This window comes from Oreochromis niloticus, linkage group LG18, assembly GCF_001858045.2.
Source record: "Oreochromis niloticus isolate F11D_XX linkage group LG18, O_niloticus_UMD_NMBU, whole genome shotgun sequence".
Lineage (NCBI taxonomy): Eukaryota > Metazoa > Chordata > Actinopteri > Cichliformes > Cichlidae > Oreochromis > Oreochromis niloticus.
The window spans coordinates 23,730,189-23,755,318 of NC_031982.2; the positions used below are offsets into that span (position 1 = coordinate 23,730,189).

Here is a 25,130-nt window from a genome sequence, read left to right on the forward strand (position 1 = left end):
AAACTTGCATTTTGGTAGAGACATTGCCATGCTGTTTACTACAGACAGTGCCATAGGAAAATGTATTTTTCATTGATGTAACAGCTTATTCCTTTGAGTTGTATTTATTTAAACATTTAAAAAGTGTTTTTTTGTATTTGGCACTGAAGATGTGACCTGGTCTATCCCAGCAAGCTTGGATTACAAATTTACTAAAACAGAGATGATGAAATTGACTTAAAAACTTATGGAGCTAACTGAACAATACATTCTTCTAAACATGTGGTTAAGTGATCAAATAGAAAATAACAAAAAATGGCAGTATGTTATAGGCACTGTATACAAATTGCAGATGTAGCCAATAAAATGTCATCCACTGGTTTGTGAATATACATTTTGAGGCTTTTATGAGTAATATAATGACCATATTTGTTATTTTCAGTTTTGTTCTTTTTCACATTTTGTTTGTGTCTGTGTCAACTGCCAGTTAAAACCACAACAGAACAGATATCACAATTATAGATTCCATACATGTAAGAAATAGACATCTCTATATCAGCAGTGAGTGAGACACCTGATATTAACTACACATTGGTTTAACATCATACCTTGTACCTCTGATCTTACAGTAATAACATAATCACCATACAGAGGGTGGACAGCTGATGCTACAGAGCTTGGTTAACAGTGTACTCATATGTTGTATTGGTCCAATGTCTAAACACAGATACTATAATTTCACTTGTACAATTAAGAGCACAACAAGCAATAGTGTTTGTCAGAAAACAAAATTAAAACTACTTCAAAATGTACCAGCACCATAAAAATGGTAAAGAGTTCAAGTTCAGTGTCTTCATTGTTAAGCCTATAAGACAAGACCTCAGCTACCTGCACTGGCACCACCTGCCAAAAGCTTTTTTTTTTCTTTTTTTTTACACCATGCTATAAACATATTTATTCCCACTCTGAAGTTGTACATTTTAATATGGCAGTCTGTGGACACTGAATTACTATTAATGCCAGCCTTGAGCTGTAATTCCAAAAACTAATCTTCAAGAACTTCTGCTCTGGCTTCAGTTTTCAGTCCAGAAGGTTACTGTTTGCTTGGATATGGAAGGGTCTAGCAAAAGACAGAGACACACAAAAACTTGAACTTGGCTCATTTGGAAAACTCACTGGCCATCAAATACAAGCAAGAACACTTTCCTGGCAGATTATTTTGGAGTGGGAATGAGATTTTCACTGATTACTAAAAGCCAAAAACTTTTTAGGGAAATACGTAATTATGATTTCTCTGACAGATATTGTAGTATGGAATTCTATTTGTAATATAATGTCAAGAATAATTTCAATATTCACAAAAAATAGATTACTAGCACATGAAATAGATACCTTCATCATTACTCTATTGTAATGCAAGAATAAAAAACTTAAAGGAGTGCTTTAATTTCTTCTTTCATTGCAGTTTTCCCCCATCGGCAGTGAATATGACACAGATTTATTGTTCAGTCCTGCTCTTTGCTTTACATTTCAACAAAAAGAAAAAATGAAATGATTAATTTACATAGCACAATAAATCGTTCTGTGGTGTGACATCTGACATGACTTCAAATGAACATCTGTTGTCTTGAACACATCCGTTATGTGGATGCTAAAAGCAATGTTTTTCTTCTCTTGAGGCACATACCTCAGGGAAATAATTATGCGAAGAGGCTGCATGGATGAGAACAATCATCCTTACAATAACACAATCTTCATCTCTAATTGAGACCCAAGTGGACAATGACAGAATAAGCCAATGAGACCCACTAAGCATGGTAACAACCTAAAGGGGAACATGATATCCAATCCGTTCTTCACCTTATGACCTTATAATTTACAGGACAAACAAAAATAACACAAAATGAGGTGAAAATTAACAGTTACCAAGAACTTGCAAATTGCAAACTCCATGACATTGCAAACAAGTGCATATGTGGGAGAGTAACAGTTAAAATCACAAGTGTTACACAGACTTTAGCTCAAGATGCAACTCGAGGCACTTTAGATGTTTATATTCACACAGTAACATTATTTCCTAGCATGCCATCAACTCAAACAGAGCTCATACTCACCTCACTAGCCCTTAAGCAAAGTTCTGGTAATGGGCCCTTCTGTCTGAGCCTCAAGCCATGTAAACCATTTGCCATTACCACCCAGTCACACCTGACTCTCTAGGCTGTCAGTACAGTCCTGCCTCCTTTGTGTGTGGAGTCGAGGAATAAGATAATATTCAGAACAAGAGATATACCCACGAGACGGATGCTTAACCCTTTAATTATCTGCTAGGCTTCACCTCAGCTAATATGAGTCACTAAACAGGATTGTGCTTTTTGGTTTAATGCAACCATCTGCCGACCTTTGTAGGAGATATGCGTTTATGTTTTAGTGAGTGAAATTCTAGGATTTAACTTAAATGTTATTTACTCTTTGTAAGACGCACCCTTGGCCAGGGATACAGCTTATTAACCAAATTTGGTACTTAGCCAGGAACTTAGGTTTCACTGACTGCACCCATGATACTCACAAGTAGAGGCTTCAAACCACAAATCACCGCATTCATTATTTTTGTGCAGTGTAATAATAAGGTCATTGTGAAAGATGAGACGTGTTTTGTGCTTTAAGTCATTCTCAAATTTCTGTCAGCACTTTTGCCAACATTCCTCTCTAAACATTTTTTTTTATTTTTGTTGATAATAACAAAAATAAGGGCATAACATTTCATTTACTGTGACAGATTAATAGTATATAATTCCAGGGCTGTCGTCTGGAGTGGAGGTTAAGGTAAATTTGAAATATGTAACTGTTAACAGTAACTTTTACTTCCATTTGTTTAAAAACATCTTATCAGTGGTTTAGTGTTTGTTCATTTCATATTTTAATCATACTGACATACAAGGTTTATGTACATATGTATATACATATATATATATATATATATATATATATATAGCCAGTTTCCATCATATATATCATATTTTATATTTTCTGTGTAAATTCTCTGTGGTGTGTTCTTCCACTCTTTAATTTTATATCAAAAACTATCACTAGCAAGACAAATCTCATCTCATCTGGTGCAGTTAAGTAATGATAGTATAGCCGCAATTGCCAGGAGAATGTTAATCCCTTCTCCTTTCTGTTTCATAACCCGAATAACGGATTTCATTGCCCTCATAACTATAGAGGGAGGCTTAGCTCATTATTGGCCATAATCCAATCTGAGAGTTCTCCCAATTGGCGGTGCAATGACATATCAGTATTGTCCTTGGTATAGAGAAGGTGGAAATGTTAACAAAATCATTGCAATGGAGAAAAAACCCCCATTTCTGGCTGTAAGGTGACACTGATGGGACTACAGGGTACAAGGCTGTTGTGGAGTTTTCCTGTTTAAGTCCCTGTTTAATTTTCATGATCACAACTGCTTTATCTAAAATACTCATTAAGTTAAGAAGTAAAGCTCTTAGCTTTAAATATTATTAATGCACCTTGATCTCACCGTTTCACCAAAAGTTATCATTAGATCTTATCTCTACAAATATACCATGCATTAAGTGACATTAAAAGACACATTATGTCTAGAAGTCACTGGATACAGTTGTAGATATCATGAAACTGTTGTGATTAACTGTTTCATGTAGTGTCACATGCAGAAATTCCATTTTTCCACAAGATAGTCTTTCATTTGGTGTATCGATGACATTGGTAAAGAGTGTAATCTAACTCCTGTCAAAATCTCATACTGAGTAAGTGATGACTTTAAAGGCCATAGCATATGAGTTACATCATTTTTATACCCATCAAATATGGTGGCATTGCCATCCTGTAAGAGACCACTTTAAGTAGGATAGAGATGTTTCATTATGCAATGATCACTTAGAATAACTTTGGAGTTACTCTTCCCTTTAAGGAAAAGGCTGGACTCAATCAGCAAATGCCCCACCACAGCATAACAGAAACACCTGATTCCCACGATTATTGTTTGTTGGTTTTTTCCCTTTAATTTGTCACCTGCTCATATATAAATTAGATTATGTAAACTATAAAAACCATTCATCACAAACAGCAGTTACCACCATAGTCTCACAGCTGAGTTTGACACTCTTCATTTGGAAAAACATGTTTAGTAAACAGATTTTTTTTTTAAAACACACACAAATATAGCATTTGCCATTGTGTAGTTTCAATTAAAAGATGCTAGACAGACTGTGGAGTGTGCCCATCAACAACAGCATCCACTCTTCACAACTGCCAAATGTCTAAATAACCACCCACTTCTGATATTTACTAAAATTGCTTTTTTAATGTTCCTGAATATAATTTTAACACTCCTTTCATGCATTTCTGGAACTAAATCATTGAATTAAGCTCTTCAGTCAAACGTCTGCTATTGTGCGACTGAAGTTCATTTTTTTTCTGCGGGAATTCAGTTTCAACCTTTTTGTTTTTTATAGTATTTACTTGCTAATAGGTGATTTAATTGCTCTAAACACTCGGTATCTTTCAGAAACACATTTCACTACTGCCCAGCACCCACATCCTTGAACAATGACAAGCTTTCAGAGAGGACAGAATTAAAATTCAAAGGCAAGGCAGTTCATTTTAGTTCCAGGAACCCCTGTGCAAAAACACTTGACTGATTTTAATCACATTCTTATTTATTTCAGCTTAGAGCTTGACATGACTTTTTAAAACCCTGTGGTGATTTTCACTTTATTTTCACAGTGTAACAGCACCATCTAGCAGGTTTCTTTAGGAATTAGTGTTGCTAACTGAAGCTATTAGACATGCTCAATCTAAAAGCCTTGCCTTTATGGCACTGCTGGAATAGTAAACATTTATTTGCAGAATAGGCTTTTACTGAGAGTACTTTATCTCCCTGTCTGCTGTGCAATCACATTGACTCAGGATTACTGTCTACATGTGTCTCCACCGCTCGGCTATAAGGCTGCGAAAACAGAAGGAATGACTCATGGAATATGATTGGCGTTTGGCAAATACCACAAAATCTCTGTCTGAGAGTCGACGCATTACTCTTCCCATAAACAGAAATTAGAGTATAAACAGAATTTGCATTAAAAAGGTTTGCATTTTCTGAGGAAAATTACCTTACTCATCAGATACAATGCAGTGGCACGGTCTGTGTTTGTTTGAATTTAAAACAAGTACATTATTACATAAAAAAAGGAGCCCTTTAACTTATACGAACACAACTGCCACAAAGCAATTATGAAGAGTTTGTTTAGAATAAAAGATTTAATATGATAAAGTTCTCGTCCTCCTGAAACCCATTGTTTTAAAATTTGTGATTAGCTCATCTGGTACAATGAGACTATTCAAACTGAAGCTGCAGGTGTGAACCTCAGTAGTAACAGAAACAAAAAAAAACAATTACTGCGCTTCACCTTATTGTATATACTCAAGTGCATTAAAATGCAAATGCATGCTTAAGCTGCTTTAACAAACACAAAGCCTGCACAGTGCCCTTATTACTTTGTGACTGTGGGATCTTTTCTTTCACGTCACTGTAATGAAGCCATTTATATTAGTGACAAATACGATCATCCTTCTCTCCTTCTTCCTATCTCTTTATTAACTCCATTCGCAGCTGGTGTTTAGTGTACTGGTGTATGTGTATGTGCATGTGTGTGTCATTAAAAATGTATAACATCTCTCCAAACAGTGTCCTGACAAGCCACTCATGCTCATTGGATATCAGTCATTAAAATTTAGCGGAAAGGCAAAGCATGGCCTAGGCAGCTATCAGGTTGCTCATTCAGGCTACGGATGAATTTTTCAAAGTCCTCTTACCTCTACAGGCACCGCTGCTGATGTCTCAAGGCTGTGCGCTCTGACATTGCCGTTGTGTGTTTCTGCCGTTATTGTAGCCGAGGTGTGACAAAAGCCAAATCAACAATAACAACATGACTCTCAGGGTGACTATACTGATTCATTTACTACTGCTCTTTGACAAGGCTGATTCTAAAAAAGGTGAGTTGCCATTCTTTATCTTGATGGAGCAATGCTTAAATTTCATGGGAGTGCTTTATCTGGCAGGTACTGTATATAGAGAGAATGGTGGGATCCAATTGTTCAATGTCAGCTTGTAATACACTTTCACGGTGAACCATGACTTCTTTCTCTGAACTGAAATGAAATGTTTTTTCTTTTTTGTTTTGTTTATTTTTTTGTATTTATAAGGAGTCAAATGTGGAGGAATCCTCTCTGCTCCATCTGGCAATTTCTCCAGCCCAAACTTCCCAGACCTATACCCCTACAACACACACTGTTCCTGGCTAATTGTGGTAGCAGAGGGCTCCTCTGTCCTCCTCACTTTCCACTACTTTGAGCTGGAGTACCATGCAAGCTGTGCTTATGATTACATTAAAATATACAATGGCATATCTGAGGATGAAGGGAACCTCCTCGGGACATTTTGTGGTGACATCTCTCCACCTCAGTTCACCTCTTCTTGGAATGTCATGTCCATCATCTTCCATTCAGACCGCCATGTGGCCTACAGGGGCTTCACTGTTGGCTACAGAAAAGGTAGCTTGTTACACTTAATGCCGTGTGACAGGGATAGCTGGCCAAAACTTGAGTTGATTTTGTCCGGCCATGTTTAGATGGTTAAAGTTGTGGCTTTTAGGTGAAATTCCTTGGCTTTGACCTCACTTAAATATTGTATATTACATTCAATTAGAGCTAATACAGATGCTAGTGGCTGTGTAGGTGAGGCAAATTTCACAAAACCATAATGCTCACAATGAGCATATTATTGTTTTTACAATTTAGTTACTGTTTTATTTTCTAAAAGTTGCAAAACTATTAGCATGACTATAAATGTCTGAAATGTTGCCTAAACTTTGGCCAAACAGTTACCTATAAAAATGCAGCACACTGAATAGAAAGTGTGCATGTGGTTTCCAATGCAAATCTAAATTTGCATTTTTTCCTCTCTAGATATGTGTGGTGGAGTCCTGACTGGACTATCTGGAGTAATCTCTAGCCCAGGCTACCCCCAGGAGTATAGCAACAATGCCGACTGTTCTTGGGCCATCCATGTGTCTAACACAAGTGTGGTCACCTTGGTGTTTTTGGACTTCCAGCTGGAAAACAATGAGGGATGTAACTTTGACTTTGTAGCCCTGTTTGACGGCCCAACAGTCACCCATCGGCATCTGGGTAAATACTGTGGGGCAGATAAACCCCCCAACATTATCACTACTTCCAACCAACTTCTCGTAGTCTTCAAGTCTGACTTCAATATTGGGGGACGTGGGTTCAAGGCCTACTATTATTCAGGTAGGTGAATTTGATTTTGGCTTTCTCACATCAATATGCAAAGTGCTTTTGTATTTTTTCTCCTTAAGTGTTCATGTTTTTGGTGTAAATGCAGAAACCTAAAGGTAATTTTTTTTCAATTATCAACAATTTGACATTTGACCTAAAGCAAATTATGTTTAAAAACTTCTATTCACTCACAGAACAGAAAATCTATCTTGAAACCCACAAAGAATCTATTTCAAAAAGCTAAAGATCAACAGGGAACATTTTGTGAAAATGTTGGATTTAAAAAAATAGAGAACAATGGATTTTATTATTGGCTAAAGGTATTACAGCTCGACTGAAACAAGCCACAGGAGATATCCAGAGCATGAAACAATATACCCTAACAATCTGATCAAATAGAAGCATTTCAGTTGCACAGAAAAAATCCTCTTTCATAGAAACTGGGTAAACACCACCATCATAAACACAAATGTGAAGGTCCTTGACTGGTCTAGGGACACTCGAGTTCAGTCGAAACTGCAGAGCAACTTTTAGAAAGCTGCTCACAGACTGTGCCCATTTGACCTTGTTGAGCATGAGCCAGCTGGCAAAAAGGATAAAAAAAAAACAAAACATAAAGAGACACCTGTATAAATGCCATATATAACCCCAGTCCATCACAGATCTAACACGGGCAGACAACCACACACTCCAATATTCACACACGCAGCCAACTTACAAACACTGATTAAATTCATAAACATGTCTTTGGTCTGTGGGAGTTAAACAGAACATCTGGAGGAGGCTCTGGTAATGTCATTTGCCCATTTAAAATTTATTTGCCAGACACAGTGACCAGGATAGGTGCATTCATTTCTTAAACATAAACTTTTAGTCCGAGACTTATATGAGGCTGCATGGGGAGGATGAAGTACAAAAAAAGCCAATCATAAAATGAACGCAGTGCAGCAAGCTAACATCTGCAATCCAAATGACTATCTGATTGGCTGTACTTTAATAGGTGAGTGCCAGCAGGTGCTGTCGCATGTGAGTGGCAACTTTAGCAGCCCAAATTTCCCCAACATCTACCCAAACAACATTAACTGCCACTGGAGCATCACTCTAGCCGCAGGCTACCGCATTAAACTCTTCTTCCCCTTAATGGACTTGGAGGACCGCAACAGTTTATCAGATGAGTGCGACTATGACTCTGTCACAGTTTATGATGGGAATAGCCAGACGGACCCTCTGATGGGACGCTGGTGTGGCAGGGAGCATCCTTCTTCTCTAGTCTCAAAGGGCAACAAGTTGCTGGTCGTGCTCAGCACAGACAGAAATGAAGCGCACAGAGGATTCACCGCTTCTTATCACGGAGGTAAATATTCCTTGTACAGGCGTATGATTAACTTCTAAAATATCTTTTTGTTAACTTTTTCCATATCATTCTTATGCTGCTCTTAAAAAGTGTGAATTTTTTTTCCTCAACCCAAGTGGTGCCTGTAAATGTTAGCTGCACAAGATCAGAATTCACCATTGTGATACCACAGCAGTCCTTACCTCAGCTGGACCGTGAGAGCATCTACCTGGGAAACCCGACCTGTGCAGCGCAGTTAACGACCACTTCATACAAGATAGTGGCTCAGTTTGTCGACTGTGGTACTGCCAGCCAGGTGACTATCAATGTTCTCATTTACTGGCACACTATAATAGGCAACAATTTGCCCTATTTAAACTGCTAAACATTCGTTGCAGACACTTGCGACTTGCTTCTATTAATACTGTATCTAATGATCCCTTACAGAAACATCGGAACATCACCATGCTTGTAAACAAACTCTACATTGATTTCTCTGATGGGAAGCAGGAAAATGTACAAGAATATAAATTGCAGTGTGATGCCCTGCGGAAAATAGCATCAGTGTCCATCATTTCTGCAGAGGAGCGTCGTCTGGAGGAGCAGGCCCAGCAAACTGACAATGGTAGCAGTGGCAATGAAGGGGATCCAGAAGCTGAGCCTCATGATTTGAGCGATATTGTCTTTATCAGCATTTGTGTTCTGGCTGTTATTCTCATGGTTATAGCTATTGTTTGGCTAGTGCTTCTTTAGCTATATATATACATATGATTATGTTAGCTCTTCTTCATCAAAGACAGGACTCCAGCACTTAAGTTGTCACGCTTTAAATCATGTTTCGTATAAAAATGTTCATTTACAAGACAAAAAAACAATGCACCTGTTGAAAAAAATGCCTACATTATTACATTACAAAAGGAATAGCATAAATATCATCACGTCCAGTATTCTTTACAATGATTCATGTGCAGTTGCAAACAGTGCAAGGCTATTGATGTGCCACAAAAAGATTTTTTTTAACTCCTTTACAGAAAATCAAGAAAACAATACAAATAATTTTTTTTAAAATGTGTCCATAAAATCCTTCTCCAATGTATTAAAACAATTTTCCATATACAGCTGGCTCTGCATAGTTTATTATTCTGTTATTTTTTGTATTTAGAGACCAGCTTGTTGACTGCTATTGTGCTGTTCTTCACCTGAGTTCTGACCTCAGGGTTGTGTTTGAAGGCAAACACAAGTGCTCTAACAGTCCGTCTGTATGAAGTGCTGACCAGTCGGGAGCTCTGGTGAAACACTTCCCTCTCGATGTTGTCTATAAGACCAGAATCTTCCTGTAGGTGAAAGACGAACAGAAATATTTCAGGTATGAGTCAGACAGAGAACAAGTAGCTGTAAGATGAACAAGCATTCAGATACTTCTTATAAAGAACATGCCAGTGCTGGGAATGGAATATTTTAAATTAATAAATGTGCATAAGTTAAAATACACTCATAAACAGCGATCAATAAATCATATATGCTGATTTTCAGGCTTAAATTCAACATGTAACATGATAAGGAAGTAAACTGGAAGAAATTACAACAATTCAAAAACAAAATCTTTCTAAAGCAATGTTTCACGATTGCCCTGAGGTTCTCCATCTTACCTTGACCTCTAGTGCTTCAGACATGAGCCTTCTAGCGTTGCTCCTGAGTCCTTCAGACTGTTTGTCCGAGCGTACTTCAATAGATGGCTTATTGGAATTCTCCTCGATGAACGTCCTCCAGTCTGTGTAAACCTTTGCTGCCATTGAACTTACTTCGTGATCCAGATGCTTTCGCATTTTGTTGACAGTGTGACCTTAGCAGAGAGATGTTTTGATTACGTATGTGAATACTGTGAATTTGACTGACCTGGCATTTATGAGGAGAACACTGTTTTAATGAGTGGTTTGCTCTTTAGAGTTATAATTCTCATGTAATAAGAGAGTAAAAGCCAACTCAGCTCGCACCTACATGAGAGCTCTTATTTGTGTTATAAACGTTGGTTGTGCAATCTTTGAACTAAAATGGAAACTTAATTGATTTTCTAACGACAATCCATCTGTATGAAGAGTTATTTAAAAATTGTTTTTACCTATTTTCGTGGACTTGAGCACCTCCTTTGAAGGGACCTTCTTACTCAGCTCTTTCAGGGCAGTCAGCAGGTTGTCTTTGCTCTGTTCAGGCAGCTCCAGCATTGACTTGTAACGCATGATGTCCTCAATAACAACCACTCGCTTTACGAAACACAAAAGGCAAGCAGTTACTACATAAATGCGTTAACACAATACATGCATGCCTAATGTCTTACCCGTAGAGATTCAATTGTAGTCTGTTTGTACACCTTTTCGTCTGTCTTCGATTTTTTAGGTGTGTCTCCCTTAGGAAGCCGCACTACAAACTTGTCCATGTTCAAAGGCAAACCAGGAAGCTCCTTTGAGGAAAGGATGAGTTTGACAAATTTTAATACAACAGTTTGACTAAAAAGAAGCCGATTTCCTACGTGGTTCAGCTAACAGCTACTTTCTGCCTTTCGAGTAACGTTGTCTGACTCTAGCCAAATTTAATTGAATAAATGCTTTGCCAGTGTTAATTATATAATTCCGCTATAGTCTACTAAAGGATAGCTCGATATTATCACTACAACCGCGATAAATAATCTCTTTGATAGAGCTAACAGTAGCTGTATGGCTATTGTAAATAATGGTAGTGGCAATGTTGCCTTTAGGTACACTCGGAAACAATGAATCTCTTCAGCAGATTAGAAAGGTGTGGAAGCCCTCATGTACAAAATTTCAGTAAATAAATGACTAACGTTTTATATAATATGAACTTTAATTTTAAAGTAATATAATACTATTATTATATTAGTATCATCGTTAGTTTTCTCAGTAAAATGTCTTTTGAATAATTTAGCCTTATCTTCCTCTCTGACTTTTTCGGATATCAGTCTTCTTTTTGTATTTATTATTTTTGCTTCGGAAAACAATCCAAACGAACATATTGATTTTTCCACTATTTATTGTTTGATTATTGTTACTGTTGGGATGTTAGGGTTTTTAGACTTAGCAAACCTTAAATTTAGCAAACTCTGAAAAAAAGTCTCGCGCGAGGTAAAGCTCCCGCGAGAACACAACCCGATAAGGAGAACGAGGAAGAGGATTGTGTTATTTGTTTAGGTTTTGGCAGGCGAAATGGGGTCTCTTTCCTCAATTGTCTGCACTTTGGGACTCGCCGTCCTGTTCGCAGGCACCTTAGTATCTTCAGATGTATTTGACAGCGTCTTGGGAAACACCGCGTCCTGCCATAAGTCATGTGAAATGACATACAGTTTGCATACCTATCCTCGGGTAAGTTGTCGTATTGTAAAGGAAAGCGACTGCTGCTACCATTAGCTAGCTTTTGTGTTTGATAAGTGGACAAGCGTGTGTATTTTCCTTTTTTGCAATGCATTTTTCTTTAGCGAATATTGTTTGTGAAGGACAACTTTTGGAAGTGCGTCATCTTTCAGCTGGATATCCTTGTTTGTCGAGTCATTCAACTGGTCCTCCGGTTTGTGTTTTTGTTGTACAGGAGGAAGAACTGTATGCCTGTCAGAGAGGCTGCCGCCTGTTCTCCATTTGTCAGTTTGTCCGTGACAGCGAAGATTTAAATCAGACCAAATCCGAGTGTGAATCAAGTAAGCTATCCACTGACCCAGTTAATTCACAGCTGTACTGTCGAGGAGAAGGTTTGCGAACTAATTGCGTGCTATGCTCGTAACAATAAAGCAATGAGCCCCCGTTTTAATACATCCAATTCCATGGTGTGAGCTTGCTCTATAGACTCTTTGTTCTTTATCCACAATCCAGTTTTATCTGTTAGCTCTATTATCTCTCACCCCTTTCAAACTTATGCAGCCTGTCACGAAGCCTACACCCAGTCTGATGAGCAGTACGCATGCAACCTGGGCTGTCAGAATCAGCTCCCCTTCGCTGAGCAGCGAAATGAGCAGGTATGACTGTGTATAACGCATTCATGCAGTGGCTTATATGGACAAAGATGTCTCCACAGAAACATCTGCAAGTAGTTTTTTTTCATAGTTAATTCAGATTCAGTAAATACATTTAACTAAAGTTTAAATGCAGAGACTTGAAATTGCTTTTGCAACTTTACTGTAGGGATGGCTTTGGTACTGGAGCATGCAGCTTTCATTTAGGTCAGCTGTTTGATCTCTCTTGATTCTGTATTTGTTGCACTTCAACTCCCACTTTTAAAATAATCCTTTGTTCAATATGTTTTGTTTGTTTGTTTGTTTGTTTGTTTTCCCCCAGTTGGAGAGCATGGTGCCTAGGATTCACCTTCTGTACCCGTTGACTTTGGTCAGAGGTTTCTGGGATGATGTAATGAGTCAGGCCCATAGCTTCATCACTTCCACATGGACTTTTTACCTCCAGGCTGATGATGGCAAAGTCGTCATTTTCCAGGTACAGTACAAGTAGAAGAAAACCAACCCCGTAATCTACCAGATGCAAAATGACGCACTTCACCCTGGTAATGTGCAAATGTAATGGAGCAAAATGACTAGGAAAAAATAAATAAATAAAAATCTGCCCTATATTTAACAGACTGAACCTGAAATCAAGTTCTTCTCCCAGTTTGAACTGGAAAAAGATGTTAAAGAGGAACCTCAGAAGAGCTGTAAGACCTTTCATTTATCCACTTAAAAAATAAATAAATAAATAAATAAATGAAGTAATTAGGACAAAAGTAGTTTTGATCTCAAAGAATGTGTTAGGTTAAGGCAGACATCACTGAATATCTTTCTGACTTGGGTTTCTCTTTTTCAAGTTCCTGGACTGAGCAGCCCTGTATTTAAGGACTACCAACGCACTTTAATCCAGGAGAGGGACAGAGACATGACTGGGGACCACACCTATAATGACGAATACAATCTTTTCAGCTGTCTCTCAAGGTTGGTTAGCACATTTCTGCCTACATTGTCCAAGAGGTGCTGTTACTTAACTTGAACAGGACATTAATGGTATTGAGGATCTTGTCTTTGTGCAGCTACATAACCTTGATACTTATCCTTTTCTCCTCAGGAATCCTTGGCTACCGGGGTGGATCCTTACCACAACTCTGGTCCTGTCTGTTTTTGTCCTGATCTGGATCTGCTGTGCCACTGTGGCAACAGCTGTGGATCAGTATGTACCTGCTGAGGTATGATATCTCTTCTTGTTTGTTTAAGTGGTTTACAGCAGTTTGTTTAGCACACAAGCTTAATTTGGGCGTATCTGCTATGTGTGAATTCAGTTGCTGTAGTTCTGTTTTTATACTATAGATATAGTATATAGATTATTTTTTAAATTGATAATTGCTTATTGTGCTTTTGTGAAGTTCCATAAGAAACTTGGTTCCACTTTCCCATCTACACAGTAATTATGAAGATACAACTACGAGGTGACTAGCAAATCTTGGCACAAAGGCTGGAAATGCCAGTCTTGTCCAAAATCACCCAAACAGTATTTATAAAACAAGGATTCTCAAAGTATGCCCTTCCAGAGCCCTCTGCAGAGTAATTGCACAAATCTACATGTCATTCATATGTAATAAATGCCATTATGACGTGGCAGCACAGAATGATGCCAAAGCACTATTTCTTTGTTTCCAACTCTTCTTTATGCTATATATCTGTGCCAGTCCTTTGTGGAGTCTTCAAGGAGCTACGTGGACCTTTATCATCATGTTATAGCACTGTACTGTCACCAGGGGGCAGCATCAAAATATTTTGCCTCCAATGACAGCTGGTGGGCTATTCATGTTTGTGCAGTGGTTAGTCCTTAAGCACAGACCCTGCTGCAGAAAACACAGAAATCATAGCAGACAAATGGCTTCTTTACAGTGAAGAGAAACGGTGTTTAAAAACAAGAAAATATGATATCCACTTCAGCTTAACTCAGCTTCTTATGCATACTTTTTCATACAATGTATATACACTTCCATTTTGTGCCAAATGCCACTGTTGCTCCCTTCGAGCAGACTTTTCAGCCAGTCAGTATTCTGCCTGTGCATACCATTATTGTGTGTTTTAGAGAAGTGCATGCAAGCATGTCTGCATTGGTCACATACTGAAAATGCTACACTCTGTATCAAAGACTTGTCTCAAGAAATGTAATAGCCACCTTACTAGACTATAACATGGGCAAAAAAAAGTGACTGAATAAACGGAATACCAACAAAAATACCAGACAAAGGGCACCTTACAAATAGCGGGTGGGCTTGGTGTGTGCATTTGGGCTGAAGTTACTTCCTGGAGAGTCATTTTGACACTTCTGGTTTATATATAGACCAAACAAGATGTAAGATGTAAGCTTTAGAGATCATGGCTGGCAGAAATGTTTTTTTTTTTTAAAGAATTCTTTGCATAATGAGTTTTGTGTTGACAGATAAAAATATTAATCGTTAAAAAAAATCTTTTCCTCTTTCTTTTTCTTTTAGAAATTAAGCATCTATGGAGACAGTGAATACATTAAAGAACAGAAATTGATTCCATATCCAGCATCCTCCCTGCTGATCATCACCTCCAACGGATCAGAGGAGGAGGCTGGACCACTCCCTTCCAAAGTGAACCTAGGACAGTCTAACATCTAGAACCCAAATCTGTACAACAGAGGGGAATATTCTCTTTTATGTATAATCTCAAGTTGATTTTTATCCTTTGGCTTAAGACCTGTGCTGATTGTAGTCTTAAGTCACTACTTTCAGAGTCTCACTACTTGCAGAACTTTTTTTTTTTTTTTGCCCCCCTACTATTATTATTATTATTTTTTTCTCTTTTTGCCTCCTGTCAATCGTAGCTTTTAAAGTTGGAGTGATAGTTTTTCTGTATATTGGCATAATTGAGGCATTATAGCACAGTGACGGCAGTACAAGTCAACTAGGTTTTAGGGGGGTTTATTGCAATTTTGGTGTGCATTAGCTCTCTATTGGTGTGCTTACTTTATTGGATGTTTAAATGAAATCTTTGTGACTTGAAGTGATGCAAGTTTCTTCCAAACAGTCAACTTTTGATAAAATAGGTTGTGGTGGTACTGCGGACTTACCCTGTTTGTTTTTATGTTTCTACTGGGGTGATATCCTAATGATATTGAATTTTACAGTAAAATTCTCTGCTCTTAATATAAATTGATAGTGATGGTACAAACAGTAAGTCCTTACTGCTTAACTGTTGTCTCTTCTTATAAGTCAAATTAAATACAGAGTGAATCTAATGTGTCTGTTTTTTGTTTTTGAAGTTTAAAATGCCAACGTACGACTCCTATTGCAATAGAAAATAGTTTGCAAAAGGAGTCATAGGACTCTTGCTCAGTGCCTTCACATAACTACACAGGTAGATTTTAGTTTTCATCATACCACAGTAGATTACGTTTAACTGCAGTGGTTTAATTTGCATCTCTGACAGTACATTGTAGTGGGCACAATGTTGCCTTTTTATGTAGTGCAAGACATGCAAAACTTTCTTTTGATCGCTTATTGCTACACCTCACTGTTTTCCAGAACAGCTCTATAAAAACTCTTTGAGGCAAAACTGAGAATAGCTAACACTTCCTGTGTTAGTGTTTATCTCCAATCTCTGCTATGAGGTTAAAAATTGTATGATGGGCCGCGTGTAAAGTAATGAACCTTCACACAGCTTTAAAACTGCAAAGGAAAAAAGTTTATTTGAACATTTGCTTGTATGTATACTTTACTATTGGCCTCCCAAAGCAATTTTCTAGCTACCTGATGTTATAGACATTTTCTGAAAGAACTGTCGATAAAATGTCCTAGCTGACATCTCAAGAGACAATTATGTGGTGAATATAAGGAAAATCATGACCAAATTTATCTGCTGCTCCTTCTCTGTGCAACATGTACCATTTTTCTACGTTGAAAAACGACCGTGCCTCCAGGTTTCCTGTGTGATAATTTGATTTTAGGGGGGAACTGCACAGACTTGACACATCAAAGTCTGTTTACATGTCTGGGGCAGTAGTCCTGCAGTTACATGAAAAAAGTTGGACAAAACCTTTTGTGGCATTAGAGAGATGTGTGCAACATCAATATAAATCGCCTGAAGCGATTTAAGTTGAAGCAGCACTAGTCGGGCATGGACTTCCAAGTTTGAAAATGAAAGAAGAATCTAGGGTTGCTTAATTTGAAAGAAGTGGGTTTCCCACACCGGTGAAGCCTTCTCATCATCTCTGCTTAAAGCCTGAAGTCATCACCCCCCCTACTGCCGTAACAATCCGGGACCTTTGAGTTGAGTTGCACTGTGTAAAGTCCAGAAAAGTAAAGTTCTTGCTAGGAACCATGAGCAAAAATTTCTTCCAAACACATCCCCAAGATTAGGCCCAGGACAATAATCCACCGTGTCCTGTTTAAAGTTACTTTTGCACAATAAAATGACTAATAAAGAAGAAGACGTATGAAAAAACAATACTTTATTGTTAAAAAAAATATACAAACAGTATCAATTTAATCCCAAAAGACGTTTTTGTATTGTAACCAGTGGAAACCATCTTCCTTCCCTTGAGTCTAAATGCAACCTATTTATTGACATGCTCACGCAGCTCTTCAAACTGCGTGCTAGTTTGGATGCATGCCTTAATAGCTGTTCAACAAGTCAATGTCCTCTGCAGTAAGAGTTAGTGAGGATGAACGTTTTCCCAGAGGGCTTTCATGTGAAGTGTCACACGTTTCCGACTGAAGCCTCCTTTTTCTGGGATCATGGCAGGGAGTCTCTAAGTCATTTGCCCTGGACGAAACCTGTTTTTCTCTTACATCACTGTTCGCCAGCCTGTAGAAGTGCAGTCTCTCACTCTTATCCTCTTCCGTGCTCTTGTGAGTCAGAGGTCTCGCATTCAGTACTGTTCTGACAAACTTCTGCCTGCCAACTACAGAAAAGACAAATTTTAAAAGTGTCCAATTATTTATTTAAAAATAGGCCATCTCTGTGTAAATATGATGAACTTACAAAAACGAAGTGCTGATATTCTTGATTCTTCAACTTTCTTCTGTTTTGGCATTTGTGAGCTATTCATTTCCCACTGGTTTACAACCTGAAAACACACTAAACATTACTTCCTGACACTTCTTATTTAAAAAAAACAGTTGTGATCACAAGTTTAAATCCATTCATCATGGTATGAATTTCATAGTTATTCTGGGCTTTTATTTATTTGAGCTGTAAAACAGGATATGTTTTTATAGCACTCATTGACTTGACCATCAGCAGAACAATGGGGAAGTCAAGAAGATATAAGAAGAATTGTGGATTTACACAAGTTTCGAAGGTTTCTTGGAGCCATTTCTAAAGAACTGCAGATTCCAAGATCATCAGTTGAAACAATGCTACGTAAGTTATTCTAAAGAACTTTGACATTCCAGACCTTTGACAAGGTCTGGAAGATCACCAAACTGTCACCCCCAGATGAAAGTAAATTAGTTAAGCTATTCAGGAACAACCCAGAAACTACCAATACCCAAGCCTGCCTTGAACCGGAAACGACTGTAACACCAGCATTACAGTCCACACTGAAGGAAGTTTTAAATGGCCATGGACCAAGAGGGTGCTGACTACGATAAAAGGGGGACTGAATTTTGCTGCTCCCTACATGGACAAAACCGAATGCCATCTGGAGAATTTGTTTATGTTCAGACGACACAAAGATTGAACTATTTAGCCACAATGACAAGAGATATGTTTGGAAAAATAAAGGTGAGGCTTTCAAACCTAAGAACACTGTATCAACTCTCAAGCATGGCAGTGGTAGCATCATGCTTTGAGTCTGTTTGCTGCCAGTGGTACTAGTACACTGCACAAAGTGGTTTAAATAATGAAGGAGCACTCCCTCCAAAAGTCCATCTCAAATCAACAGCTAGGGGGTTGAAGCTTGCACACAATTGTGTTCCAACAGGACAATGTTCCCAGACAGATCAAAATTGGTTTTGGTTGAGGTGCAACTTGCTAAGGGACATTTAACCAAATGTTGGTGAGGGTGTATGTATGAGTGGAATACAGAAATTTCAGAATACATTCAAACATGTGCACCCAATTCTTGTTTTTTAAAGTTATTAAAGATGTGTACAATACAGTGATTCCACCTTGGGGGGAAATATTCAAAGAAATCATTAAAAGCCCCCAAATTACCATCGTCATGCCCATAATGAGTCTATGTAAACATCTGACCACAACTCTATACTTCTATCAATGTCAAATCCGCATTTAAACATACTTACCTGCTCAGCCCAACCTTCTGTCTTGCATCTTGAGTGTTCAAAGGTATCCAGTGGTTTCTCAGAATAAATTAGTCCTAACAGGTTCGACATCGTTGCCTTCAATTCTGTGCCAAGCTAGAGGTATACATTACATTTAGATGTCAGTATAACAATGAGCCACAGCTAAGTGTTACACACAACTGTTGATGTTATACCTTCAAACTGGTTCCAGATACATCAAGATTTGCAAGTTTTGGGAGACATGTGAGGTATCCGAGAGCCCTCTCTGAGATATTGTTGTCTGGAAAAGACAGAATATAGCTGATCAACAATTTTATAATGATGTGAGTTTTGAATACTTCAAATCTGGAGGGGATGGTACTTGTGCCATCACCATGGAATCAACTAATAGTTTGGTAACCAACAGGAAATATCCAGAAGCTGAAGACTGTCCAGGCCCTTGTGCATCATCCGGATAGGTGCGGTCAGTCGTTGGAGGCCAGCATCTGACAGGCTGTTACTGCCGATGAAAAGCTGAATCAGGCTGCTAAAGTGGAAAAAAAATGTTAGCAACAGCTTTTATTAAATGTTCCATGTAATTTCTTTAAAAATGCAATACCTTGCTAGTGAGGTGGAAGTTAGATGTTGAAAAAGCTCATGATTGTCACCCAGTTTGCAGCCAAACAAATCCAGAGACTTCAAACTATGAAATGTTTTTATTTCATCCATTCGCTCGTGGAGAAGTGGAAACCTGCAGAAATAAAAGAGGAACAACAAATGCTAGCTGTCCGTGGTAAAGAAGAAAAGGAACCTCGCAGTTTTTTGGTGGCAGTCCGACTCACCTGTTTCGTAAACACAGTGATTCAAGTACCATGCCTCCATATGCATCACTGAATAACTGCAGGGCTTTTGAAGAAATTTCTGGGTTTAAAAATACACGATTTTCCTCAGCTGCTACAAAAAGTTTATCACCTATTTGCTCAGGGAAGCCAATCAGAGAGTCTACATGATGAATATTGTCAACTACAAACAACAAAGTGATGTCAAAGAGAGATTTTGTGGTATATCGCAGACTTCCCTCTTCATTGTAGGTGAATATAAAATGCTCTTTTCTGGGCACAAACGGATTTGTCCTTCTGCACGATAACGCTGGCTTTGGCTGTGCCAGGACTATGTCACTGACACGACGAAGACTGCCTCTTTCTCGGACATAAATGGTGCTATTGTCCATAGTAAGGTCGCACTTTTAGAAGGGCTGCACGTTAAGTCAGCAAAAACTCGAAGTAGCTCACAAGCTAGCTATTAAATAGTGTCATGTCCTTGGCTAAAATTTGTATAAAAGGACACCCAAACCCTGCAGTTAAACTCTTTTACTGCTTTCTATTTTTTGCTCCAAATATTTCACATTTTACGGAATTTGCTTTACTACTTGTATGTATTATGACAAAATATATTCCGGTTTTCCTACGGTAGCCGCCGTTCCTACAGTGCAAGCAAGTTACTGGCAGCTGTGCCTGCTCACTTCAAAGTAAAAGTTGATTAATAACGAATGCTTGTTTTTTAAGAACGTCTTACCAAATTGCGAATTATAAGTAACAAGAATGTAACACTAGAAAACGTGTACACACTTTATAATGAACCTCTCAGGATATCACCAAAAGTAGTTTAAAAAAAAAATCCAAACCTTTATTTTGAAAAAGTTTAGGAAGAAGTCCTGTTTACATCCTTGATTTAGTCTGCTCCCGGAAGTGCCAACGTATACGACAGAAGTTAAATGATTTTTATGGGTTTGGAAGGATAATTTGGTAATTGATTTTCCAAAGATGATAGCTAAAACATATTTTTAAAAGACTGATACTCTTAATGGTTGTTTTTCTGTCTTAATCTGATTTTACAAAGTTAATGTCAAAGTAGTAGATGATGATCTGCTAAGTGAGAACTTGGTAGCTAACTCAGCTAACCCATAACGTCTTTTTCCTTTATTGGTTATAGTGTGCGAAGTCTTAAGCATTCAGAGAAGTTGGAAAAGTTGTGGTTCTTCATATCTTCCTGATGTTAAGTTGTTGCCCTTGTGCGACAATTAATTTCCAGTACGTTTGAGAAGGACCTCGCTGTCTGAATCCTTGTAAATGGCGTCGAAAAATGATCCGTTTCAATTTCAGGGTGAGTGTCAATCCTCCACTGTGTTATGGAAATTTAGTTGTTTATTTTTTTGAAAACTTTAAGCTCACAAGAAGCTATCATTGAATGAATGACATTTTCCCATTAATCCATGTCAACTAACTAGAATTTGACGAAGCTGGCGATCTGTTGGAAGCCAACAGAGATGCAACTACTATCAGCATCGATGATGAAGATGTGAAGCCTCAGAAGCAAAGCACTGCGACTGGTTTCTCTTCTGAAGCTGATACTGAGGATCCACTTGCCAATGATGACCAGGCAGAGGTTAGAACAAGCCTTTGAATGTAATATATTTTATTAACTTTTAAGATTTAATTTAATTTTTCATCAAACCCTTGAATTTAAGCTTCTATCAGGGCAAAAGAAAAGTCCCTCTTTCTGGTCTTTTGAGTACTACCAAAGGTTCTTTGACATCGAGACCCATCATGTAAGTTTTTTTTTCTAATTTATCCACTGACTTTTTGGCACCATGTTTGCTAGGTCTCATCAGATTCCATATTTAGTGGTTTCTAATATTTCTTTCAGGTAAAGGAAAGGATAATTGGATCAATGATGCCATGGCCCAGAAAGAACTTTATTAATGTCTACCTCCGTAGAAATCCTGATCTCTATGGTTAGCTCTTCATAGTTTTAACAGATATGTCTCAATCAGATTTTTTTTGTATGACACTAGCTGTATTGTTCTTTGATGTTGTATTCTATTGGTAAATGCCATTTTCATGGAAACCCCCAATAAGGAAACAAGTTACATGTGTGTAACAACTGCTTTCAGGACCGTTCTGGATTTGCACCACTCTTGTGTTTGCCACCGCCATAAGTGGAAACATATCCAGCTTTTTGGCCCACAAAGGCAAAAGGGACTACAAATATACCCCAGAGTTTCGAAAAGGTTTGCTCCTCTTCACTCTCATACACGTTTACAGTAAATATGGGAGGGAAACAGCCATTTCACACTGTAAGTTTTGATTCTTTATGTTTTCCAGTGACCATTGCTGCAACAATAATCTTCAGCTATGCTTGGTTAGTGCCTCTTGCCGTCTGGGGTTTTCTGCTATGGAGAAACAATAAGATGGTGAACTTGGTGTCATATGCCTTTATGGAGATTGTCTGTGTGTACGGCTATTCTCTTTCAATATATATACCTGCAGTGGTAAGAAATTTTGGTTTTTTGTTTTGTTTTGTCTTGTGTTTTGTTTTTTCATTTTAAAGTAGTAGTAACAAATGAAGCACTATACTAAATTTTAGGCATTTATATAACCTCCCTAAAAGCAGATGCATATTTAATTACGTGATTTGCTGGTTTCTAGTTTATAACTTTATTTTCTTAATCAAGGTTCTGTGGATTCTCCCATTTAATTGGCTGAGTTGGTGCACCATTGTGGTGGCACTCTGCCTCTCTGGCTCAGTACTGGTTTTGACTTTCTGGCCTGCAGTCAGAGATGACCACCCCAGAGTTATGATAGCATTCCTGTCGGTGATTGTGTTGCTCAACATCCTGCTGGCTGTTGGTTGTAAGGTAAATGTGGCTACTTGTGATATTTAATGACAAAATAGTATTTGTGCTAATCCAGCTATTTCATAACGCCTATCCAGCTGGATTTGGATAATAATGATTGACTCTTTCTCATTTATCCTCTATGATGTCAGCATGGCCAAGTTTTGAACCCACCTCTCCATTCGCCATTCGCAGATCCCATCACTTACACTGATATTTTGGCATTTGGCTCCTCTGTGGGTTTTTGGGAACCATATACTTTATAGTGTCAAGTTGAATCCCTCTGGGGAGATACGTTTCAGCGGAAACTGTGACTACATTACTACATGGTGTGAGAAAGGGCTGCTAGTAAACTTCCAATCATGAATACTGTCCGGTCCTCAGGGATATCATATGTCTCACCACATTGAAGTAATTAGTCTACAAACTAAGCCATGTCTGAACGCTTACCAAGATGAATGGCTTCCAGAAATCCTGTATTCTTTTCTCTACCCCTAAACATTTGCTCCACACTTACTTGCAGCCTGGATTTCGTGCTGACCAGTTTCTCATAACATGTGTTTGCCCTGCCAGTGCTCCTTTGTACAAGTTCTTTGACGCTTTTACTCATTTGGGTTTTCTTTTGCAGACCTACTTTTTTACTATTCCAGGGAACAAGACGGTAACGCCAACAAATTCGACAACATGAAAGACTTGCATTGTCTCGAGGTACCAATAGTGACACAGAAGCTTTTTAAGCTTTTACATATACACTGAAAATCTGATATGTATTTATTATATGTATCTACATTGTGTTTATTTCATTTGTTGTTTGCATATTTACACTCAGTAGTGTCACAAAGGAGGACTTTAATACATTATTGACCCATTTTCAGAGCTTTGGCTCACATGTGTGTCATTTTGACCTACTAAATCTGACACAGGACTTCCTGTACATGATTTTGCCGTGCCAAAGCAAATGTTATCCCCTTTTTTGTCTTTTTCTTTTTTTTTCCTTTGAAATTGCAGGCTCTCGTGTTGCCTTATTAGAGAGAATCAAGTTGCTGTGCTGATGAAGTCATGCAACGTCTGAATTTCACCTGAACTGGTACATCCGGTTTAACACCTTAACCCCTGTATCCTGAGTGCGTGTTTGGATCAGCTGTGTGACATCTGAAAATGCACAATAATAGTAAGGGTGTGGGTTTTGTTTTCTTTTTACGGGTACTGGGTTCTAAACGTCATGCATATAAATGGAGTATGGTTTAAAACAACAAAAAAGGTATATTTTAGTATGACTTTTATACTTAATAGTTACATTTTTAAATATTTCTATAACAACACATTTCATAAATGGTGACAGCATCGATGGCATGTATTTTTATATTCCTATAATGGGAAATGAATCATTTGTAAACAGAATTTTCTGTGTAAACAATTATACATATTGGTCTGTTAACCAAGGACTAACATTATTACACATGGAGCTGTCATACGTTACTCCTAAGTTCCTACAAGTCCACCCAACTAATGCCAAAGACCTGTGCTAAACTTTTAAATGGTCATGTAAGTGTTTCTGGAATTAATTTGGTAATGTTTTTTGATCGGAAGTGTGGAATTTATTGATTCATGGAGAAAAATAAAACATGGTTATTGTGGGAAATGTTGTATTTGAATGTCATTGTTTTATATTTCTAGTTCATTGCAGATCTTTAACACAAACTGAGACAGGTTTCCTTATATGAAATAAGTAGTTGCCTAATTGTTTCTTGTCATTCCTGCAGGAAATTGATATCCATCCCAGGTGTCATAGGTCAAAAGTTAATATTAATTAAATAATAAATCTTATATAGTGCTTTTCTACTCAAATTGAGCACTCAGAGCACTTTATGCAACATGTCTAATTCATCCATTCACACATTCATACAAGCACTTTTTTGTATGTCTAAGTTCTTTCTATCTAACAGTCATACTCTGATGAACTCTGGGTGGTTGCATTGGATGAATGCTTAAAGTACTTCACGTGAATCTTCATTTTAGGCAGCCTTGAGTCACGCCGGCTCTCACACCGGTGTGCAGTGTGACTCATTTCTTTGGGTTCCTAACTACTTTAGAGTTTGCCAATACATGTCAACAGTTGGACATTTTAAATATTTAAAGAAGAGATTGTAACTAATAGGTATAAGTTGAACATTTCAAAGAGATTATCTAACTTTAAAAGTGAGCCGCTGCTACCGTTTTCCAGCTCATCCATCTAAACTGTCGCGTGGTCGAGCAAACCGATAGAATCTATCGTATCACCATTTGGATTCGCAGATCACCCGCAGTGGAAAATCTCACAGTATATATCCAAAGCTGACCACATGCAGGCACACGGTGTGTGGTCAGCACTTTACATTCAGTGGACCCACATAAAAGACTATGTTTAATATTTCCACTAATTAAGTAGAGCTACTTTTTTTGATTAATTAACAAAACAGAAAAAAGTGTTACTTGAACCTTTGTCAAAGGGATGGTGGCGTCCTAATTAATGGTCATTCTAGCCCCAGCTTTGAGTTACACAGGAGC

At 38.0% G+C, this 25,130-nt stretch overlaps 5 protein-coding genes across 8 annotated transcripts; 3 read left to right on the forward strand and 2 right to left on the reverse strand.

Moving 5' to 3' along the window:
• Positions 1-5,882: 5,882 nt before the first annotated feature.
• Positions 5,883-9,685, forward strand: cdcp2 (CUB domain containing protein 2). The gene is made up of 6 exons (XM_003448524.5): positions 5,883-6,006; positions 6,217-6,564; positions 6,979-7,320; positions 8,309-8,662; positions 8,779-8,957; positions 9,089-9,685. The coding sequence occupies exons 1-6, from the start codon at positions 5,940-5,942 to the stop codon at positions 9,392-9,394; spliced, it is 1,596 nt and encodes a 531-aa protein (XP_003448572.1). The 5' UTR covers positions 5,883-5,939; the 3' UTR covers positions 9,395-9,685.
• On the reverse strand, positions 9,453-11,437 carry tceanc2 (transcription elongation factor A (SII) N-terminal and central domain containing 2). Its single transcript, XM_003448479.4, has 4 exons — positions 10,977-11,437; positions 10,761-10,902; positions 10,291-10,484; positions 9,453-9,975 (listed from the first exon to the last, which is right to left on the reverse strand). The coding sequence occupies exons 1-4, from the start codon at positions 11,073-11,075 to the stop codon at positions 9,787-9,789; spliced, it is 624 nt and encodes a 207-aa protein (XP_003448527.1). The 5' UTR covers positions 11,076-11,437; the 3' UTR covers positions 9,453-9,786.
• A 355-nt stretch (positions 11,438-11,792) lies between these two features.
• tmem59 (transmembrane protein 59) lies at positions 11,793-15,918 on the forward strand. Its single transcript, XM_003448478.5, has 8 exons — positions 11,793-12,015; positions 12,239-12,344; positions 12,565-12,659; positions 12,979-13,131; positions 13,273-13,345; positions 13,496-13,619; positions 13,750-13,867; positions 15,146-15,918. Exons 1-8 carry the CDS (start codon positions 11,860-11,862, stop codon positions 15,296-15,298), a joined length of 978 nt encoding a protein of 325 aa, XP_003448526.1. The 5' UTR covers positions 11,793-11,859; the 3' UTR covers positions 15,299-15,918.
• A 1,197-nt stretch (positions 15,919-17,115) lies between these two features.
• On the reverse strand, positions 17,116-20,458 carry lrrc42 (leucine rich repeat containing 42). Of its 2 annotated transcripts, none has more exons than XM_005476618.4 (7): positions 19,750-20,458; positions 19,527-19,658; positions 19,333-19,451; positions 19,123-19,208; positions 18,929-19,042; positions 17,664-17,748; positions 17,116-17,583 (listed from the first exon to the last, which is right to left on the reverse strand). In XM_005476618.4, exons 1-7 carry the CDS (start codon positions 20,136-20,138, stop codon positions 17,294-17,296), a joined length of 1,215 nt encoding a protein of 404 aa, XP_005476675.1. In that variant the 5' UTR covers positions 20,139-20,458; the 3' UTR covers positions 17,116-17,293. The 2 variants fall into 2 exon arrangements, with proteins under 2 accessions (XP_005476675.1, XP_003448525.1); XM_003448477.5 differs by having other exon boundaries at positions 19,333-19,454.
• Positions 20,459-20,612: 154 nt separating this feature from the next.
• Positions 20,613-24,225, forward strand: yipf1 (Yip1 domain family, member 1). Of its 3 annotated transcripts, none has more exons than XM_025900478.1 (10): positions 20,613-20,712; positions 20,900-21,070; positions 21,195-21,352; positions 21,435-21,515; positions 21,614-21,701; positions 21,861-21,977; positions 22,072-22,238; positions 22,422-22,604; positions 23,212-23,291; positions 23,585-24,225. In XM_025900478.1, the coding sequence occupies exons 2-9, from the start codon at positions 21,037-21,039 to the stop codon at positions 23,269-23,271; spliced, it is 888 nt and encodes a 295-aa protein (XP_025756263.1). In that variant the 5' UTR covers positions 20,613-20,712; positions 20,900-21,036; the 3' UTR covers positions 23,272-23,291; positions 23,585-24,225. The 3 variants fall into 3 exon arrangements, with proteins under 3 accessions (XP_025756263.1, XP_005476676.1, XP_003448524.1); XM_005476619.4 differs by having other exon boundaries at positions 23,592-24,225; XM_003448476.5 differs by having other exon boundaries at positions 20,628-20,712; positions 20,999-21,070; positions 23,592-24,225.
• The last annotated feature ends 905 nt before the right edge of the window (positions 24,226-25,130 follow it).